The following is a 20,471-nucleotide window of genomic DNA, read 5'->3' as shown; positions in this document are numbered from 1 at the left end:
TCATAGACATGCAAAGACAAACTAGCCAAGTCCACTAGACATCTCACACCTAAGAGAGAACTGTAGCCCATCATCTAATGGACCATAAACACAGTACTAATCACTGCTGCTCCAGATGAGGGTTAAAGTATAGGCAATGTCTGAGCCTGAACAGTGGGAGGAAAGGGTCCTTACCATCTGAAACAATCTTGGAGAGCCTTGAAAGAGAGTTGGCCTAGGTAGACCTCCAGGTATCTGCTGCAATGCCCTTGACAGTGAGCTCCTAGACTGACGAAATACCCTGTTCAAAAACATGATATACATAAACACAAAATAAATACATCAACAATTACAAGGAAAGAGAGCTGAATCAGAAGCAAGAGTTCTGGCTGCTTTTCCAGAGGACTTGAGTTCAATTCCCTGCACCAACATGGTAGCTCACAGTTGACTATGACTCCAGTCCCAGGGGTCTGACACAACTCTTCTGGGCTCTGTGGGCACCATATGCACCTGGTATATGGACATACATTCAGGAAAACACTAATATGCATAAGAAAAAATAACTAAGATTTAAAAATAAATTACTCTAAGTAAACCAATTTCCAAAGTGGTTTTTATTACTCATAAATGGTTCTGGTTTTTTTTTTTTTTTCTTCCTTTTTTTGAGGTAGCATCTCATGTAACAGATTACCTCCAACTTGCTATGTAGTCCATGATAACTTTAAACCCCGATCTTCATACCTATTTATACCTTCAATGTCTTTCTATTCCTGTAGTGGTTTGAATATGTTGGCCCATGAGAAGTGCTCCTATTAGATGTGACCTTGTTGGAGGAAGTGTGCCACTGTGTTGGTTGGCTTTGAGAGCTCCTAGTGCTCAAGTTCCACCCAGTGTGGAAGAATCAGTCTCTCTAGCTGCAGTCAGACTAAGATGCAAAAATCTCCAATTCTTCTACAGCACCATGTCTGCCTGGACACTGCCATGCTCCCTGTCATGGACTGGACCTTTGAAACTGTAAGCCAACCCCAATTAAATGTTGTTCCTTATAAGAGTTGTCTTGGTCATGTCTCTTCACAGCAATGGAAACCCCAACTAATACAATTCCATTTTTTGAAAGTATTAACAGAGTTAAAATTCTACCTTTATTACTGCATCTTACCTACAGTCTTCTCTTCAGCACCAGTTATCCTGAAGCATGAAGTCCTACACTAGATACGAGTTCATTCATGGGCTGGTGGGATGGATCAATGGGTAGTACACTTATCACTGTGCCTGGCAACCTGAGTTTGATAGCTGATCCCATGGGAAGAATGAGAGAAGAGACTCGTTCAAGATGTCCTCTGACTCCCACAACTGCACTATGGCATGCAATGTGCACAAGGTACAACAGAAAATAAATAAATGTTTAAGAGAAAGATTTAATGGTCTGGTGAGTAAGCTCAGTTCATAAAGTACTTGCTGCATAGCCCTAAGGACTAGAGCCTTTCTCCCCACAGAAAAGTATGGCTTAGCTGTGTATGCCTGCAATCCCAGAGTTAGGGAGGCAGAGAAAGCTATCTCCCTGGTTCTTGTTGACATCACATCTACTCCAGCCAAATCCATGAGCTGTAGGTTTAGAGAGAGACTCGGTCACAATAAATAATGTAGGGAGATTGAAGAAGACACCCAAATTGACCTCTGACCTTCACATGTGTAGATATGTGTATGCACAGGCACATACAGTGTGCACATGTAAAACTGTTGAGTTAATCAGGATTCTCAAGAGGAGCTAAACAAACAGAAACGACGCCTGTTAGCAGGATCTATTAGGTTGGCTGATACGATATGACCGGGGTAGTCCAACAATGGCTTCTTCATGCTGGAAGAACCCAGAAACTGTTTATTCTACAAAGCTGGATGCCTCAGAGGTTGCCTCTTTGCCTCTGCAGGATTCCAGGAGATCCGGTGCTATTCATTTAGAAGCTATGGGTTGTTGAAGACACTGGTTCTGGCATCAGTGAAGGACTGTGGTTGTGGCAGCGGCTGCGGCACAGACTCAGCATCGAGATGAGGCAGCAGTGAGGCAGAAAGCAGAGCTTTTCCTGCAGACCCCTCTTACCCGGTTACCACCAGGAGGTGCCGCCACACTTAGTGTGGGCCTTTTCCCAAAACCTGATTAAGAAAACCTTGGGCGTCCCAGGATTGACCAAGGCTTGTCTCTTAGTTGGTGTCTGAGCCAGTCGAACTGACTGACAAGATTAACTGTCACAATTTCCCTCTATTTAAAATGAATGAGAAACGATGGATAAAGAAATCGGAACTCATGAACAGTTTAGCCAGTGTCTTTCTTCTTTAAGTGCTGAAAAAGGAATCTGGTCACACAGGCAGAGTAAACGAGCCATCAATCCCAGTCCCTAACAGGAGAGGATTTTTTTAAATGCATATGAGTATACTGGCACACCAGAAGAGGGCATTACAGACGGTTGTGAGCCACCATGTGGTTGCTGGGATTTGAACTCAGGACCTCTGGAAGAGCAGTCAGTGCTCTAACCACTGAGCCGTCTCTCCCTAACAGTAGAGTTTTGAATGTGCTACTTCAGAAACCACGGCATACTTATGCCATTTCATTGGTTCGGAAATACACATTTTATTATAGTAACGCCTCAGAAGTCTGGATAATTAATAGACACTGGCTACTCTTTCCTCGTCTCTCGTTTGCAATCAATCGTGTCTTTCAGTTGATGAAACCAGTGGCACCTCCGATGGAGTAAGATGCCCTCACCCCCAGGAGCGCTGTTCCGAGTTACGGCCAACACTGGAAGGCCAGCTAGACTGCCCGCGTACTACACGCTAGTGAGCTGGGATTCCAGCTCCAGCGGTTTGCAGCGGGAGCCTCAACTAAAGCTGTTACAACTAGGGACTGGAGAGGTGGGTCAGGCTACGATCTGGTCTAGCATCTACATGGCAGCTCACACACATGTACACACACACACACACACACACACACAAGTACAACTGCCAATACTAACTAAGAATAAAGAGATCTTTTAAATGTTCATAATGATAAATGTTTCCCTCTTTTATTTTTTTGGAGCAGAGTCATGCTATGTAGCCCACGCTGGTCTCAGATTTACTAAACAGCCTAGTTTAGGCTGGTATCAAATTTGTGATCCTCCTGCCTCAGTTTTCCAGACACTACCATTGTAGGCATTTTCTACCACTTACAAAGTGACAGGCACTTCTCTGGGTATAGAAGGTAGACATCCATTAAACAATAGCAATGTAACGTGTGCCCTACAGATCATCTTAATTTTTTCTGAGTCACATTAAAAAGTGAAAATAGAGCACATTAATTTTAAAACATATATAACCCAATCTACCTAAAATATCGCTTCAGCCAACACTGCTTCTCTGCTTTGTTCTTTGACTGTCGTAGGCCTGTGTATAGCACATTCTGATTATTCTTGGTCTACTGTCTCTTAGCCCCCTCGCACGCACCGGCCTCCTTTCCTCCTAATAACCCCTGCTCTCACAGCCATGTCTTTTATTCTGTGGCTCACTGAGTTTAACTGGGCTGTCTGTGTGACCACGGGGTTGGAGCAGTCCACCGATGCCTGGTCAGCTTATCAGCAGGTACACATCTGAAAATAATGACCCCCCCCCCATTTCCCAGCATCTGTCTGTACCCATTAGGTCAGCAGAGAGGGGCAGGGCCCCGAGTCCTTGACTGACTGTGGTCAGGGTCATTTGTGTGCAAGCTCAATGCAGATAAACACAGTGGCTCTGAGTTTAAGGTTGCAGTCAGTGGCTGCCGTGTCCAGAAGATGGCTGCTCGGCCTTTTCCCATTATCTTTTCTTATATTCTTTGCGTTGTCGTCTTCTAGGATAGTCAGTAAGCTTTTAGAGGTCATTCCTCAACTAAAGTATTTTTCGGAGAACCTTGGGCGGCCCAGAGTCCCAGCATTCACTATAGTTCGCTGCAGAGAAAGGCTTATCTGAATAGGGCTTCCGGTGAGGGTTTGTATCTGGATATTAGCATAGATATTCAGAAGGCAGTCGACCCAAAAACTTTACAACAAGCAGCCTGGCACACATTTTCCAGTTTAGACTGGCCACATTCAAATCCCTCTTGTGGCTGTATCTTGGCTTTGGAGAGTTAGAAGAACTTATAGACTAGTTTTGTTGCAGCTACAGTTCTTTGAGGGGTGGGGAGGCATTATTTTATTCTTTGAAGAGGCAAACTGGAATGGGGAGATCGCACGCCTAGCATTTTCAGTTGTGAGTTCAAGGCCCGGGACTTTTAAAAGAAAGGTGAAAAGGAAGAAGGTAAAACCATACTAATTGACCAGTACACAGTGGGAAAACTAGCCTTATTCTAGCGGTTTCTGGGAGCAAACCCAAGCATCCATTTTCACTCGGTATCTTTTGGGGATTTTCCCATAGCAATATATGTGGCGCTTTTTGATTAGCTGGGTAAACACACACATTAGAATTGATCAATCTTTGGGGGGGGGGGCAGGTAGGGTCTCAGAATGACTTCTTGGAACACTGATTCTCCTGTCTCCACTTTCCCAGTGCTAGGGTAACAGGTCGGCACTAGCTAGCTCTCCAGGTTTATACGCAGTGGTTTGAAATCAATCACCGGGCTCTTTGGACGCTAGTTTCCTCTTTGCAAACAGAGCGGCGCGGGGTCCTTCAGGCACACGTGTAGCCCGCTGCACGGTGACCGCGGAGTCCTTCAGGCAGGAGCGCGACCGGCTAAATCCTGACCGCGGGGTCCTTCGGGCGGAGCGTGGCCGGCTAGGTAGGGCGTGGGCGGGCGGGCAGGAGCGTGTGCGCATGCGCGCGGGCCCTGACTCCCGGTGCTCCGGCGCGCTTCAGTCTTTCGGCGGTCGGACATGGTGAGAGCACCATCCCTGAGGAGGCTGGGGAGGCCTGGGCGGGTATCGCTGGATCTCGCAGAGCGGGGAGCGGGCGGGCCTGCAAGGCTAGCATTCTCCTTTTGAGGCCCCGGGGTCTGGAACTCTCAGCAATGCCCCTGCCTCGGCCTTCAGAGGCCAGACTTACATGGCTCCTTGAGCTATGGCTCAGCGTTTTCTGCAGTTCTCGAGGCTTGTGATCTTACCTGCCGGCCGTGAACGAGCCTTTCTGGATTGGGCCGCCTGATCCCCCCCCCCTTACACTGGGATTTGTGCGTGCCTGTATTTACAAGGTTACATGATCTTTACGAATATTGTTCAAAAGTTAATATTTTAACTTTGATGGAAGAAAGTCGGCCTTGGCCCACGCCGTTTAATCCTATCAGTCTTGAGGCAGAAGCAGGCAGCCTGGAATACCTACACTGGGAGTTCCAGACCGGACAGGGCTTCATATCGGACTCTGAATAAGATAGAAAATAATGTATTTTGGCAATCGCTTTTTACCTACTTCGTGGATGATTGAATCTTAGTTCCGAAGGTGGAATTTGGAGCCAATGGGGCAGATTATTAAGGAGGCTAACAATTGGACTGTGGAAGGTGCTCTGAAGCTTCAGATTTGTTAAGCAAAAATGTTTATTGCCTTTGATCGGCATAAATCAAAGATAAGCGTCAAGAATTTCGGGTCAATGATGAGCTGGCATGTATTCTGAATCTAAAGGTGATTATTAACCACTTTAGCTCTAGAATTACACTGAGACCTGAAAAAAAAAGCCATGATCTGGTCATGTGAGTCTGGGATGTCGATTTGAAAGGAAACCACAGAAGTAACAGTGAGATCTCTGCTTTTTTTTTCTTGGAAGGGCACACAGCAGAAGGACGTTACTATCAAGTCAGATGCACCTGACACCCTGTTGCTGGAGAAACATGCCGATTATATTGCCTCCTATGGCTCCAAGAAAGATGATTATGTGCGTATGGTTTTTCTGTTGAAAAGTTTCTAAGACTAAGCAGTAAGCATAGATTATGTTAGTATAATAGGAATTGATAGCCAGTTTCTTAAAGCAGTATCTAGCTGCAGAGGCCTGATTAAAAGACCTTGTGTAGTAAGTAAAGGTTGATATTTGACCTTTATTTAATATATATACTAGAACATAAAGGGCCAAAGTACAGGGCTGCAGGTAAAAGGGGTACAACCTTGAAGGTCGATGATGTGTTGGCATGTATTATCTGAATTTGCTGATGTGTCATAACACTTTAGCTCTAGAATTACGCTGAGACCTAGAAAAGGTTTTACCTCAACTTAGTATAATGGTGTGTCTGGGAGAATGGTGGCAGGAAAGTTACCACACCCCTGTGATAGCAGCAAGGGGCTGGGCTGTGTGGACCCTCTCCAAAGAGGGATCACCTGGTAGAACTTTGCTGTGCAGAAGCTCTCAGACGACTTGATACTGGCTATCTCCGTGACTTTTAGATTTTTTTCCCCTTATTTTAGGGGATCATAGGCCTACATGTCTGGGTCTCCCTGTCAACTGTCCACCTATCCCTGTAGGCGTTTGGTTTGGTTTGGCAGCGCACCTAAAGAATGGGCAGTAATGCTTGATTCGGTTTCCATCTTTAGTGCCATATATCTTTCCGTATTCATAGACTTCATTTGTAATTGGTGCTTGGTAAACTTTAAGAATGTTGATTTTTCTTCAACTGGGATTGGCACTTGGAGGCTCCAAAAGCATTGTTCATTCTTTCTGATGCCGTGACCCTTTTATAACAGTTCTCCATGATGTGTTGGGCCCTGGATAGTTTTTGTTGCTACTTCATGACTAGTTTTTTTTTTTTTTTGTTATGGATTGCAAGGTTGGACCCAAAGAGTTGAGAACCAATGCACTGACTGTTGTTAGGCTGACTTAGGTAGAGGTGGGTCATGTGAAGTCAGTGACAGATCTAAGATGCTTCTCCTAGGAGTACTGCATGTCTGAATACTTGAGAATGAGCGGCGTCTACTGGGGCCTGACAGTGATGGACCTGATGGGACAGCTTCATCGCATGAACAGAGAAGAAATACTGGTGTTTATCAAGTCATGCCAGCATGAGTGTGGGGGAGTAAGTGCAAGCATTGGGCATGACCCCCATCTTCTGTACACGCTCAGTGCTGTCCAGGTAAGCCCTTGTGGCAACCAGAGGTGACTTCCTCCTTTGGAGTGAAGTCCCACAGGTCAGTGATGTCATGGCATGTATTAGCTGAGTGCTAACCTGATGCTAGTTACAATGACACTGAGACCTGGGAGGGTACAGTTCATCTGATTTTAGTGGAGAGCCCGGGGATGGTTAAAGCCTACTGTTTGTTACATCACAGGGATAACAAATTGTAATTAAATGACCAACAACCTGTGTGTTGGAGACCTTTATAAAAAACTTGAAAGGGGACGGTGGGTGACTAAATAAATCTAGAACAAATCTGCGACACTTGCTTGTCTTCCAGATTCTCACTCTGTATGACAGTATTAATGTCATCGACGTAGATAAGGTTGTGGCCTATGTTCAAAGTCTGCAGAAAGAAGACGGATCCTTTGCTGGAGACATTTGGGGTGAGACCAGTTTTCAGTTTCTGTGAGCCGCTCCTGCTCTGAACATGTTCTGTCTTGGTGTAGTCATCATAAGATTTCAAGTTGTTCCATCTTTTCAGGTCCCACTAAGCAGTTGGTCTTACTGGAATAAAATGGCCTGCTGGAAGTCCCAGCATGCCCTGTGCTGGTTTGTCAGCACACCACACTAAAAGATAAGGTAGGTCCAAGTTCTATCCCCAATATTTAGTAGTTTTGAAGGGCCAACTTCCCTGAAGGTAAAGACCTGAGGAGATCTTTAAAAGTTTGTCAAATTAGTAACTCTGAGTTGGGAGATGGAAATTTTTTCATTTGATTTAAGTAATCGGTTTGGGGTGGAACAAAATGCAGACCTGAGACCAGCTGCTTTGTGGGATGTGAACCTTTTATAAAGTAGGGTGTTAATTGTGTTACTGGTTCCTTTCTTTTCTGGATCTCGTGTTAGCTACTTGGGGGGTATTGCTTTCTTTGTGTCTAGCTGGCTTCCTTAGTTTAGGGACCTGTGTCCTGGTGAACATAGTCTTGGAAATATGTGTGTATAGGTGACTTGGTAGCATTTACATGTCTGCTTTGGCTTTTTGTCTTTTAGGAGAAATTGATACACGATTCTCATTTTGTGCAGTGGCGACTTTGGCACTCCTGGTAAGCTCTGCATGTGCTAAAGAGGCGGATTGAACGTTGAGAATGCTACGTGGTTGTGATGGGCTTCATTTCTCTTCATAGGGCAGACTTGATGCTATTAATGTGGAAAAGGCCATTGAGTTTGTTTTGTCCTGTATGAACTTTGATGGTGGATTTGGATGCAGACCAGGCTCTGAGTCTCACGCCGGACAGGTAATTTTGCAATTAAAGTTTACAGGTGTTTTGGTTGTGAATGGCCACACCTAACTGAGTGAGTTTTGTGTATATGCTGGTCTACACAACTTCAGTGTTAGGTAAACATCACCAAGTGTTAATGGCATTTGTCTGTTTATGTGGGGGTATACGTTATATACTTACTAGCTGGCCTTGAGGCTTACTATGCGTAGCTGAGGCTGTCCTCAAGGCTTGCCACACACTGAGGTTGGAGGCATGGGCTTGACTTCATTCATACAGATGAACTAGCCTAACCCAGTGTGTCCGGCTGAGCATGTTTCTGCTTGTGCCAGAGAACACTGTATATAAATTCAAAGTATAGCATTTCATTGTAGTGTTGAAACTGATAGTACAACCTGAGGTAGAAAGGTGGAACTTTGGTAGTTTTGGCATCGTCTGTCATTTACTATTAAACTATACCTGTGTACTTTATGTCTGTAATTTTAGATCTATTGTTGCACAGGATTCCTGGCCATAACTAGTCAGCTGCATCAAGTGAACTCTGACTTACTTGGTTGGTGGCTTTGTGAGCGACAGTTGCCCTCAGGCGGACTCAATGGAAGGCCGGAGAAGGTATGATCTGCAGTTCTTCATGTAGCCTTGAGCCTGTGCTGTGTGCTGAGCTGGTTTTCTTGTGAAGTTGTAAGGTCTCCTAAGGAGAGAACTTGGGGTCTCAATGACTGGATTCTTTCTGTCTTGGGACATGTACAGGTGCTAACTTTCTATCACAGCATGCTAAAAGTCTTAGAGAAGAAGGTTGAAGTAGGGGCATCTGTCTGACTGGCTTTCCCCCCTTGTAGTTACCAGATGTGTGCTATTCATGGTGGGTGTTGGCCTCCCTGAAGATCATTGGGAGACTTCATTGGATTGACAGAGAAAAGCTTCGAAGTTTCATCTTAGCATGTCAAGATGAAGAGACCGGAGGATTTGCAGACAGGCCAGGAGACATGGTGAGTACATATTATATATAATTCAGGCTTTGCAGTTTTAATGGTTGATTTTCATGGTTACAGTACATTTCTGATGGACTGGAAATAACAGTGTCTTCTAAGAAGTAGTCCAAAGTTTGCATTGGAATTTTTTTCCATGTATCAGTCTAGAGCTTATAGAAATTTCTTGTGATACTGTTTATAAGGTCCAGTATTAGAAATAACTAGACTAGGGCTGGAGAAGATGGCTCAGAGGATAAGAGCATTGACTGCTTTTCCAGGAGTCCTGAGTTCAAATCCCAGCAACCACATAGTGGCTCACAACCATCTTTAATGAGATCTGATGCCCTCTTCTGGAGTGTCTGAAGACAGCTACAGTGTACTTATATAATAAATAAATCTTTAGTCTTGAGAAAACTTGTCAAAATACACTTTACTGTGGATAGATGACTGTGTCCTAATTTCACATGTTTATGAAACATTCCCACAGGTGGACCCATTTCACACCTTATTTGGCATTGCTGGATTATCGCTCCTGGGAGATGAGCAGATCAAGCCCGTTAGCCCTGTCTTTTGCATGCCCGAAGAAGTGCTTCAGAGGGTGAATGTCCAGCCTGAGCTAGTGAGCTAGTCAGAGACGGGAAGATGCTTTAGTGTGCAGTATGAATGGCCCTATTGGGTGGTTATCAAACCTAGAAGTGACCTAATATTTTGTATATCATATGTTAATGATAAATTATATAATAAGCATTGTAAAATAAATGTTGTATTAGATCTTTAGTGTTCTGAGTACAGTTTTTGTCTATTTGTTTGTAATGTCTACTAAGTATTTAACTGATGCCTCCCTTTGTCCTTTTAACCTGTAACAATGATGGGAAATGATTGGTGAATTAATGAGTGAAACTCATGATTTAAATAAAAGGTGCACAAAATTGAGTGGCTGTTGTGTACATAGCTTTTTATTTATAACAATTATCTAATTGTGAACACCTTATTTATAGGTGGGGCTGAGGAAACATTTTTCAGGCAACTCTAGTCTCTGCTGCTGGTTTGACTTCTGGCATACAGTTGAGTCACCCAGGGTTCTGGAGGTCATCCCCAAAGAATTGGGCTTCATAATGGCTTTAAGTGTTTTAAGAGTTTTTTTCTTGGCTGGGGGCTCTGTGTGGGGTGTTAGCATCAAGGGTTTGAACGAGGTTGCAGGTTGGGTGGCTAGTATATAGAGGTAATTCAGATTCAAATCAAGTTCTGGGTCAGAATTGCCAGAGATACCGGTTTCCTAATGAGGACTTCTGCCCCTTAACATTTAAAAGGAAGGAAATTGTTCTACTTTCATGAAGATAGGCTGTGACCAACAACTTTTGAAATTTAGGGTTTTAGAGTTTCAAAAGGTTTGGTCTGTTATGATGGCAAGCATGTGGTTCCTTGAACTACAACAAGCTGCTCCTCTCCCTAAGCATTCTCTGAAGAATCTACTGGGGCCGTTCCTGCTCAAACTACCACGCTACATAGTGTGGATGCCCTGTTAGGTTGAGAGCATTTATTTATCCTCAGTTCTGTCACCCAGGATTTGCTGTATATGTTGATTATAAAGCTTCCCAGGGGTTACATACATGCAAGGCTGTTTTTAACCTATGTACAAAGCTGCAGTACTGGAAATGGGACAGTTGGGAAGTGCTATCCATGTGGTCTCGCCCGTGTTCTGTCTGGTTAGTACTATGCCGTGTGTACAAGTGTGAGCGAAGACATCATTCTTAGACGTTGGGTGCTAGGTGCATGCTGTTGTACTAAAAGCCAAGAGTATTGAGGATGTAACTGGGACGTGTTATGTATGCAATAGCTTGTGTTCAGTCCTCAGGCCCGTCTCTAAAATGAATTATTGACAACCCAAGTTGTTGGTCCTTAATCGTGATGAGAACACTAACAAAAACAAAAGGGCACAGTCCTGGAAGTAACGGTGAGTAACTAGCGGCCCACGCCTGCTTCTGTGCGCGTGCGCGCTGCTTGTTACTGCGCCTGCGCGGTTATAGCACTGCACATGCGCCCAGTTTCCCGCCTTTTCAGAGGCGCGGCTTCCGGCCTCGGGGTACTCAAGGCCACACGCGCAGAACCTCGAGTATCGGAAGGGACAGAGAGATGCTGAGGCAGGAGGCTTCGCTCTCCAGTTCCCCATGCTGGACGCCCTCGCAGAGGGAGCAACCGCGCGGGAGGACGCTGGCCTCCGCGTCCAGGCCGAGCACGGAAGGTGCCGCGGCCGACAGGAGTAGCAGCAGCAGCCCGGGCGCTCCAGGCAAGGCCCCGGGTCACCCCGCGGCGTGGGCGCTGCCCTGGGCGCTGCAAGCTGGCCCAGGTTCCGTAGTCACTCAGACTGGGGGTGGTTTGTGCCTTTAATCCCAATATTGGCGACTATGGTTCAAGGCTAGCCTGGGATACACAATTTCAATCCAAACACGGGGAGAAGGTCTTGGCTCTTCGCAACGGTTTCATTAAGACATGAAAGGAAGGGTGGCCCACCTAGTAACCCCGTGTGGATCATTAACCGCTTGTTTCGTTTTAAGGCAGGTTCTCTATGGCTCAGGCTGTCCTGAAGCTCGTTAGTAGGAAAGCCTGGCCGGAAATTCTTCGAGCAATCCTCCTGCCTTAGCCTCTTGAGTACTGAATTATACCACCATACCTGGCCTTTAATTTTTCTCCTTAAAAAAGAAAAAAGTTTCTCTTTTTCCCTCCTCTGTGAGTATATGATGGGTGTGGAGGTCAAAGGATGACTTTCTGGAAAAAACTGTCTCCACCAAGTGGGCTCTGGAAATCCAGCTAAGGTCTGAGTCAGGCTTGGTGGGTAATGCCTCTCCACTCACTGCATTAATAGTGAAGAGTTGAGCTTTGGCTGACGGATTTTACTCTAGGTTCTAGAATGGACTGATACAGGCTAAAGTGAGCACCTCATCTAATTCAGACGCTTACTATTAAAGTCCTTCTGGGGCCAAAGAGGTGGTTCATCCACTAAGGGAAGTAGCTGCTCTTGCTACCAGAGGATCTGCTGCCCTCTTCTGGCCTCTGGTGCACACACATGCACGCTGGCAAAACACCCATGCACGTGGGTGAGAAAGTCCTTCAGGGTCCCTTCGGTTCCTTTTGAGAACAGGGTTGGTTGGCCGGATTTTATGAGTGAACAGTTGGCTGCCTGTTGTGAGTGAAGGACTAGTTCAGCCGAGACGTCTTCTGCGTCTAACGTTAGGCACAAAGCACCCGAGGCAAACAAGCTTACACATTTCTGTAGGGATGGCAGTTAAAGTGGGAACCTGGAGCAGAGCCCTGAGCCTGTGTAAGACCGACCCATTGATGGTGCATGTAGTCACGGGCACTAGGCCTGGGTGGTACTTGAGTATTTTGATGAGAGTGTGCTGTCTTCTACCAGTTGAAGATCGGGAATCTCCCTTAGTGCTCCTTACCTTGTCCCTTTGAGGCAGACACTGGCAGGCAGGCCCCTCTGCCCTGGCTGTGTGGACCACGCTTGCCTCAAACTTGGAATGTTTATTTTATTTTGTTGTTGTCTTGGCCTTTTTTTTTTTTTCCAAGACAGCTTGTTCTGCATCCCTAGCTGTCCTGCAACTCAGAGATCCACCTGCCTCTGCCTTGTAAGAATTGGGATTAAAGGCGTGAGGAACTGAGTCCAGCAACTTTTGACTTTTAAGAGGGTTGAGAAAAATTTTAATGAACATTTTTTTTGGCATAAGTAATTCAAATTCCAATATATAGAAATGATTTTGAAAATGATATAACTGGGTTCATTGATTTATACACGACCTAGGCTGAACCCCTACTGTACTGCCACAGTTGAGCCCCTGCCAGTGACGACTGTGTGGCCACAAAGCCCTCTGCTGTAACTGGAATCTTTTCAACTTCTGTGTTGTGGGAGATGAATGAAGGCTGTAAGTCAGAGTCTGAAAGTCACTAGGAAATTGATGTCAGGGAACAGGAGAAACAGAGGAGAGACCGGGGAAAATAAGATATTGATGTAGCAGTGAAGTTTTAGAAGAATGCTGTAGGAAGGCAGAAGAAAGGGGGTTGGGACAGGAAGTTGTGGCTCTGACACGTGTCGCAGAAGCCAAAGGAAGGGTGTGGGAAAGCCCTCTCTTTTTCACTTGCTTATTTGTCTGTTTGGAGCTCTGGTGTTACCAGGCACTGTGCTGGGCTATTTATGTACACGGTGTGAAATGTTAGGGCGTGACTGTGGAATAGGTAACATGTTGATAAGCAACTACTTGAAACCGTGCAATCTGAAGCTGACTTCATAACACCATTTACATAGGCGGAGACATTCATATGAGGGAGTTGAAGGAAAAGACACTTAATTGTAGTACAAACTACGCCTGGTGACTGACCGGACCCTTCTAATTTTAGCAAGAGTAGAATCAAGAGCCATATCAGAATATCTCTTTAATAGATCGATTTATTCTGAAGCAAAAGTCCCAGAGCTTCAGGCTAGCCTCAGCTCACTCTGTAGGTGAGGGTGACCTTGAACTTGTGAAATCCTTTCCTGCACCTCTCAAGTACAAAGAGTACTGGGGATGAAGCTCGGAGCCTCATCCATACTGGACACCAAGCTGCACCCCTCCCCCAGCTTTTATCAGTATATGCTGGTACATGATGCTGGTACATGGTTATCAAGCCGGGTGTGGTGGAACATGCCTGTCATTCCAGCACTCAGGAGGCTGAGGCCACATAATTAAGTTCCAGCCTGAGATCCGTAGTGAGATTTGCCTTAAAAACAACAAACACAAACAATCACTAACAAAATAGACGTGAGAGTAGAAGGGGATCAACTGGGACAGGAAGGGGTCAGAGTGGGGGGGGCCAAGAGGCTAACCGTGGGGTGGGATATGATCAACATACAGTTTACACAGGTATGACACTGTCACAGTGGAACCAAGTACGATAGTGCAGACTCACGATCATTATAAACAATTGCCAATAATCAGTTATTATAATTTTAATTAGGTTAAATCTTATAGAAAATAGTTGATACAATGTAAATTTTAGGAATGAATATATAATTTTTTAGTGCTAATCATTAAGAATTAATAATAGTTTTTCAAATTTAGGTTCATCATTTGGAAACAAAAGATCTTATGCTGTACACAAAGTTGCATCCAATGTTCCTGTTGGTACAAGCTCATCTTCTGCACGAGACACCACGTATCCATATACATTTAGAACCCCGTTATCTGCTGGGAATCCCCAGAGATCGGGGTATAGAAGTTGGACACCACAAGTAGGATATTCAGGTAAAACTGGTGAAAGGCCAATGCTGATGAGTTTTAAAACTTTTAAAGTTTCATAATTATGAATTGAGTGGTTAGCTCATTCGAGGTTCATCTGTCACTGATAGAGAGGACTGAGAGGTCCGTATATCGTTGGCCCCTGTGCACCTCAGGGCAGGCAGACATGGCGATGTGCTTTCTATTCTTGTTAATAAATGCAGCCTTGCATTATCTGAACCATTCTGACCCAGAGGGAGAATCTCTCTCATATGGTACTTAAGTGAAAAACTTGGCCCTGAAATACTTTGAGTGTTTTTAGTACATACAGAATGTACTCAGTTGTGTCAAGGGATCATCAAGTGAGTGAGTATTTAGTGTGCACCAACTTCCTATAGCATTACTGAGAGTGTGTCTTGTCTACATGATGTGTAAATGTTGCCTGGCTTTTCCTGGGAACGTAAGAACAAGCGTCTGTTCACCCCATACTAAAAACAAATCAAAGAAACGTCCCCACCCAAGTAAGTCTAGGTTGGCGAACCCCTGAGGTCTGGGGCAGAAGCAAGGGTGACTCCGAGCAGCTGCTGCTCAGAGCAGCTTCCCCAGCCATGCTGTGTTCCTGAAGTTCCTGCCCAGCCTACAGACACTGCACCTTACCTTCCTTCCTCCTGAAGAAACTGTTCCTGGTGCTACTACCTGGGAAGGAAGTCTCCAGGAGGGAATGCTTCATTCAGAGGAGACTCTGATGTGACAGGGCCTTTCTGTGTGGGCTGGCTGTCCTGGAACTCATTCCACAGGCGAGGCTGGCCTTGAATTCAGATCCTCCTGCCTCTGCTTCCTGAGTACTGGGTTAAAGGCACGAACTCTCACGTCCAGCTGCTAGGTTCTTCTTTTAAAAGCCTGAGGTCACATATATGGCATTTAGGTGGAGACATACTGCGTATGTGAGAGTACTGTCTTGTGTTATAATGAATGACAGTGAGGATTCCTGTTACATGTGCTGTCACTATGCATTTTTAGAATATTTGCATGTGTGTAGTTAGCAAACGCCCAGTCACCATCTCAGTAGCACCACCTGCTGGGAGCCAGCTCTTTTACACATCCTACCACAACAGTTTTAGAATCTTTGTGGATATTATACTTGTAGAAATTACACACATACACACACACACACACAGTGCTATATAGAAATATATACACATGCATATTTGTTTTGTGCTCGTTTGCTACATTCATTTTATTTTTCTGGGACTCTCAGTCTTGGCCATTCTCTCTAGTCTCTTCCTGCACCTCTCACAGCTGTATGCCAGTCATAGTGGACTAAGGTCATTCAGATGACCCCACTTAATGCTAACTACCCCTCTAAAGGGCAGTCACGCTTTTCAGATCCAGGTAAATGAGGTGGCATCTTAGTTGCTGGGACCAGAACCTCAGCATATGAATGCTGCGGATGCAGACAAGCCACAGGACCCCACTGCACACTCACTGCTTCTAGTCTCACTTCTGCATTGCTGTCAGCTCGAGGGTAAGTGTGTGGGCACCACCATGAGAGCTTCTTGGCATCCAACCACCATTCCCAAAATCTCACATACCTTCTCACTTCCCCTGCGTCTCTGACATCCTAAGCATTTGTCTGTACACTTGAAGTTTTATGCATGATATTCATCCATTTTTATTCATTTATTTTTCATTCATTCGTATTCTTACTATGCTGACTATTAAACCCAGGTTCTTACACAGGGTAGGCGTTCTACCACTGAGCTAATCTCTCAGTCTTCGTGGACACTGGAGTAAAGAAAAGTTTTATAATAATTAAATGAATGTAAGTAGATAGCCTAAGATGTCCTTGACACACAAATATCTAGTGAATGTTGGTGCCCACAGCTGTGCACTGACAGTTGCACAATACACTTATTTGCTGCTGGTATCCAACTCGAGTTAGATATACTTTTCACTTTAAAGTTACTTATTATGAGATAATGTTAGCACTTACAGAGTAGGTGAATAATATGTATTTTAACACCAAATTAAAATTCCATTAATGACTTTAATAAAATTCAAAATAAAAGCCAGGTGATGGTGGCACATGCCTTTGGTTCTAGCACTTGGGAAGCAGAGGCAGGTAAATTTATCATCTATGTCTAAAATTAAGGCTTGGTAAGGGACCTTAGCTCAGGAATTAGAAACATGCAGCCAGATATATGGACAGCTACCTCTGAGTTTGCCTAGCTTAATTTTACACAGAGACAATAAATTCAGTGTTTTATCTTGAATTTTGTTTGACTGGGTGGTGGTTGTTGTTTTTGGAGATAGGAGTTGTCTGTATAGGTCTGGCTGTCCTAGAACTTTCTCTGTAGACCAGGCTGGCTTTGAACTCAGAGATCCTCCTGCCTCTGCCTGACAGACAGCAGTTAGTGGTGTTTGCCTGCAATCTCAGAACTTCTTGGGAGGGAGAGACAGGAAGATTGCCACAAGTCGGAGCCTAGTCTGATTTCCTCAGCAAGTTCTGGGTAGTCAGGGATACACACCCTATCTCAAAAGTTAAGGCAAGCAAAAATTCCTTAATGTGCAGTTAAGTTTTGACACAACTCTTTGAGCTTTGATCATTTTATTTGTTTTGGAAAATGAAGATTGATATTTTGAAAATGAAGGTTTCCTTTGGCTGTTATGTTATCAACTAGACATGTCACCTGCATACACAAGGTCAAGACAGCGAGATGAGTCACCACTCCTGAAGGCAGCACTAATGGGGCTCAGGAAACAAGGAGAGGATGTCGCTGTGGAAGGAAACATGGTGTTGGAGTGTTCATAGAGTGGGGCAGGGGCCAGAGCAAGTGGGTGTGAGCCATACACATGGTATGCATGTGTGGATGACGTTACTGAGGAATAAAGAGATAAAACCACTAGACTTAGGACTTTGAGGTCTTCCATGAGAAGTTATAGGCAGCCATTAACATTCACATGTGTTCTTCATGCCAACTGTCTCCAGCCACGTCCTCTGCGGTGTCTGCACATGCCCCATCAGTCATTGTAGCCGTGGTGGAAGGAAGAGGGCTGGCCAGGGGTGAGATAGGAATGGCAAGCATTGATTTAAAAAGCCCACAGATTATGTTGTCACAGTTTGCGGACAACACAACATATGCAAAGGTAAGCTTCCTTTTTTACAGCTTGTAAATTTGAAGTGATTCTAGAGCCACATACAGAGACAAACAAAAAACCCATTAATTGTGTATTGAGAACAAATATCTGAAAAACGGAGATTAATTTTGAGTTTAAACTGCTAAGAGACCAGTGAGTAAAATATGACCTATAGTTCTGGTATTTTAAATTTGTACCTAGGTATAGATGTTTAATATATCATCATTTAAAATGTGTTTTGACTAAAACATTAAATTCAGACTGTTGGTTTTATCTGTGCACTTTAACAGTTTATTTTATACTATAAAACTACTTTGGAAACTGCTTACATTCAGAAAAGGATTATTTTTAACAATTTCAGGTGATCACTAAACTCCAAGTTTTATCACCTTTGGAAATAATAATGTCAAACACTGCTTGTATTGTGGGAAATTCAACCAAGTTGTTTACTCTGATCACAGAAAATTTTAAGGTAAGAGATTTTTGTTCTGGTAACATTCAAAGTGTAATTATTTAGAATACATGTCATAATATTACAAAAAATGTTTGACTAACTATTTACTTTGCAAAGAATTGACTTCCAGGATGAGGGTCTTAAAGCCCACACCCACAGTGACACACCTACTCCAAAAGGGCCACACCTAATAATGTCACTCCCTGTGCCAAGCATATACAAACCATCACATTCCACTCCCTGGCCCCCATAGGCTTGTTCTATAAGTCATAATGCAACATACATTTAGTTCAACTTCAAAAGATTTCATAGTCTATAGCAATCTCAACAATGTTGAAAGTCCAAAGTTCAGAGTTTCTTCTGAGATTCATCAAATCATTTAACTGTAATCCCCAAAGCAAGACAGGAAACCAGCTAGGAAAACTCCAAATCTAGCTTTTCCATGTCTGATGTCAAAACAGTCTTTAGATTTCCAACTCCTTTTTCATCTTTGTTGACTTCAACAAACTTCTTTCTCCTGGGCCGTTTCCACTCCTTGTCAGCAGCTTTCCTCAGCAGCAGACAGCATCTTGAACTTCAATGTTACAGCTTCTTGGTTGAATGTCTGGGATCCACACATAATCTTCTGGGCTCCTCCAAAGGGCTGGTGTCACTTCTCCAGCTCTGCCCTCTGTAGCACTCTAAGCTCAGGTTGCTCCACTCCACTGCTGTTGTTCTTAGTGATCATCCCATGGTACTGCCATCTCCAACATGCTGGGGTTTTCCACTGCAGCTAGGCTTCACCAAAGCCTCTCCTAGGCTCACTTCATGGTGCCAAACCTCAAATCCTTTGCATGACCCCTTCAGTCCTGGGCAGTCAACTACAACTGAGGCTGCACCTTCACTAATGGCCTTTCATGGCCTCTCAAAGTGCTGAGCCTCAGCTGTTCTTCATAACCCTTCAATGCATTAAAACCAGTACCACCTGGATGACGCTTACACATTACCAAGTACTGTTGCAGCACTGAGTACAAACTTAGCTATCTCTGGAGCACAGCTTCTTTGTACTCTCAGAAAACACTTCCCAGAAGATTTCACCTCAGTGATGCTGGTCTCTTCTTAGTCACTACTAATTTCTTAGCTCCAGCTGAGTAGCATCAGTTGTTCCAGTAATTCCTTCTGTTCTGGACTCTAAGTCCAGAGCCATGTGGCTAAAGCTGCAGAGTTCTGCTGCTTGCTGGGGTTGGAATGTGACCCCCCTTTACAATTACATTATCACCAGCTTTCTGTTTTCCAACTCCTTCACTGTCTAAGCTTGGCTGTCCTGGAACTTGCTTTGTAGACTGACTTTGAACTCAGAGATCTGCATGCCCATCTTTTAAGCACTTAAATTATTATATTAAATATATTTATTATTATTACTGCCAATTAATAAAGATATAAACCACCCACCTAGACAAGATACAATTGATCCAGTTCACCTTGATCTGAACCATCCTCTGCCATCTCCATCTTGATTCTTCCTTCCCTTTCTCCTCTCTCCCACCTTACCAAAACTTTGTCCCTACCCCAGTCTCTACTGTGCAGTCCTGTATTGTCTTGGTGTCAACCTACATTTCTATAGTACTCACTTACCAGAATGCCTCTCAAGTCAGAAGCAGTATGAATTGGAAGATGTACAAGCCTCAGAATTAAGGAAGTCTAACTCTAAAGTGGATGATTGTGAACAGTTGCTTGACTTTTCAGAATTTTAGTTACAGAACATTGGAACACAAAGACTGGTGTTGTGGAATTGTGAAGTTAAATGAGACACTTCAGAGTCCTGACACATGTGTTCGTTCCTGCTGAGCCTCCGTTAGTCTGAGCACACACTCCACAGCCCATGGTTCCATCTTGCCATTACTTTCTGAGGTGGGAGAGGTCTCATGTAGTGCAGGCTGGCCTTGAGCTCTTGATCCTCTTCACTTACCTCGGTGCTGGGTCACCTGCCATTATCCACCCTTCCAACACTTAATTTACAACTTTATTTTTTTTCCATATGTTTCATCAAATAAAGGGTGTCTCTATTATTGGCCATGGTAACCAGGCCACCCTTAACAAAACAGTGACATCTACTTTCAACAACAATAACAAGAACCCACACCCAGGGGCCACTACATCATTGAGTAAGTTGCTCTGTAGAAGCTCAGCTCCACCACTGCACCGCCTAGATGTAAAGCTGTGCCTTTTCTCAGTTGCTTTGACTTACCTGATGTGTGATGTGCCACATAATGCACCTCCTACTTCCAGAGACCCTCATGCTTATCGTTTTATTATTGTCCTTAATATATTCAGCTAAGCATGGGCGTGATGTCTAGCTGAGTACTGTAGATCGTATTGTCATC

At 44.2% G+C, this 20,471-nt stretch overlaps 2 protein-coding genes across 2 annotated transcripts in view; both read left to right on the top strand.

The window, feature by feature from the left end:
• Positions 1–4,818: 4,818 nt before the first annotated feature.
• Positions 4,819–10,194, top strand: RABGGTB (Rab geranylgeranyltransferase subunit beta). The gene is made up of 9 exons (XM_080915372.1): positions 4,819–4,859; positions 5,738–5,845; positions 6,834–7,031; positions 7,354–7,459; positions 8,064–8,116; positions 8,198–8,308; positions 8,777–8,902; positions 9,130–9,279; positions 9,749–10,194. The coding sequence occupies exons 1-9, from the start codon at positions 4,857–4,859 to the stop codon at positions 9,887–9,889; spliced, it is 996 nt and encodes a 331-aa protein (XP_080771498.1). The 5' UTR covers positions 4,819–4,856; the 3' UTR covers positions 9,890–10,194.
• Positions 10,195–11,394: 1,200 nt separating this feature from the next.
• MSH4 (mutS homolog 4) overlaps positions 11,395–20,471 on the top strand; it is a gene marked incomplete at both ends in the record, with an annotated part of 44,754 nt that continues 35,677 nt past the window's right edge. The window contains 4 exons of the mRNA XM_080916479.1: positions 11,395–11,560; positions 14,361–14,543; positions 17,506–17,663; positions 18,016–18,126. Of these exons, the coding sequence (XP_080772605.1) occupies positions 11,395–11,560; positions 14,361–14,543; positions 17,506–17,663; positions 18,016–18,126 (618 nt within the window). The remainder of the gene's footprint in view (positions 11,561–14,360; positions 14,544–17,505; positions 17,664–18,015; positions 18,127–20,471) is intronic.

Source organism: Micromys minutus, assembly GCF_963924665.1.
Source record: "Micromys minutus genome assembly, chromosome: 4".
Classification (NCBI taxonomy): domain Eukaryota; kingdom Metazoa; phylum Chordata; class Mammalia; order Rodentia; family Muridae; genus Micromys; species Micromys minutus.
Note: the sequence above shows the minus strand (reverse complement) of the source record. Positions and strands in the feature narration are given on the sequence as shown.

Excerpts from the sequence above, each read along its gene's own strand:
- RABGGTB (XM_080915372.1), top strand. Across the intron at positions 5,846-6,833 it reads GCTCCAAGAAAGATGATTAT|GAGTACTGCATGTCTGAATA; the intron begins GTGCGTATGGTT and ends TGCTTCTCCTAG. Across the intron at positions 8,903-9,129 it reads TCAATGGAAGGCCGGAGAAG|TTACCAGATGTGTGCTATTC; the intron begins GTATGATCTGCA and ends CCCCCCTTGTAG.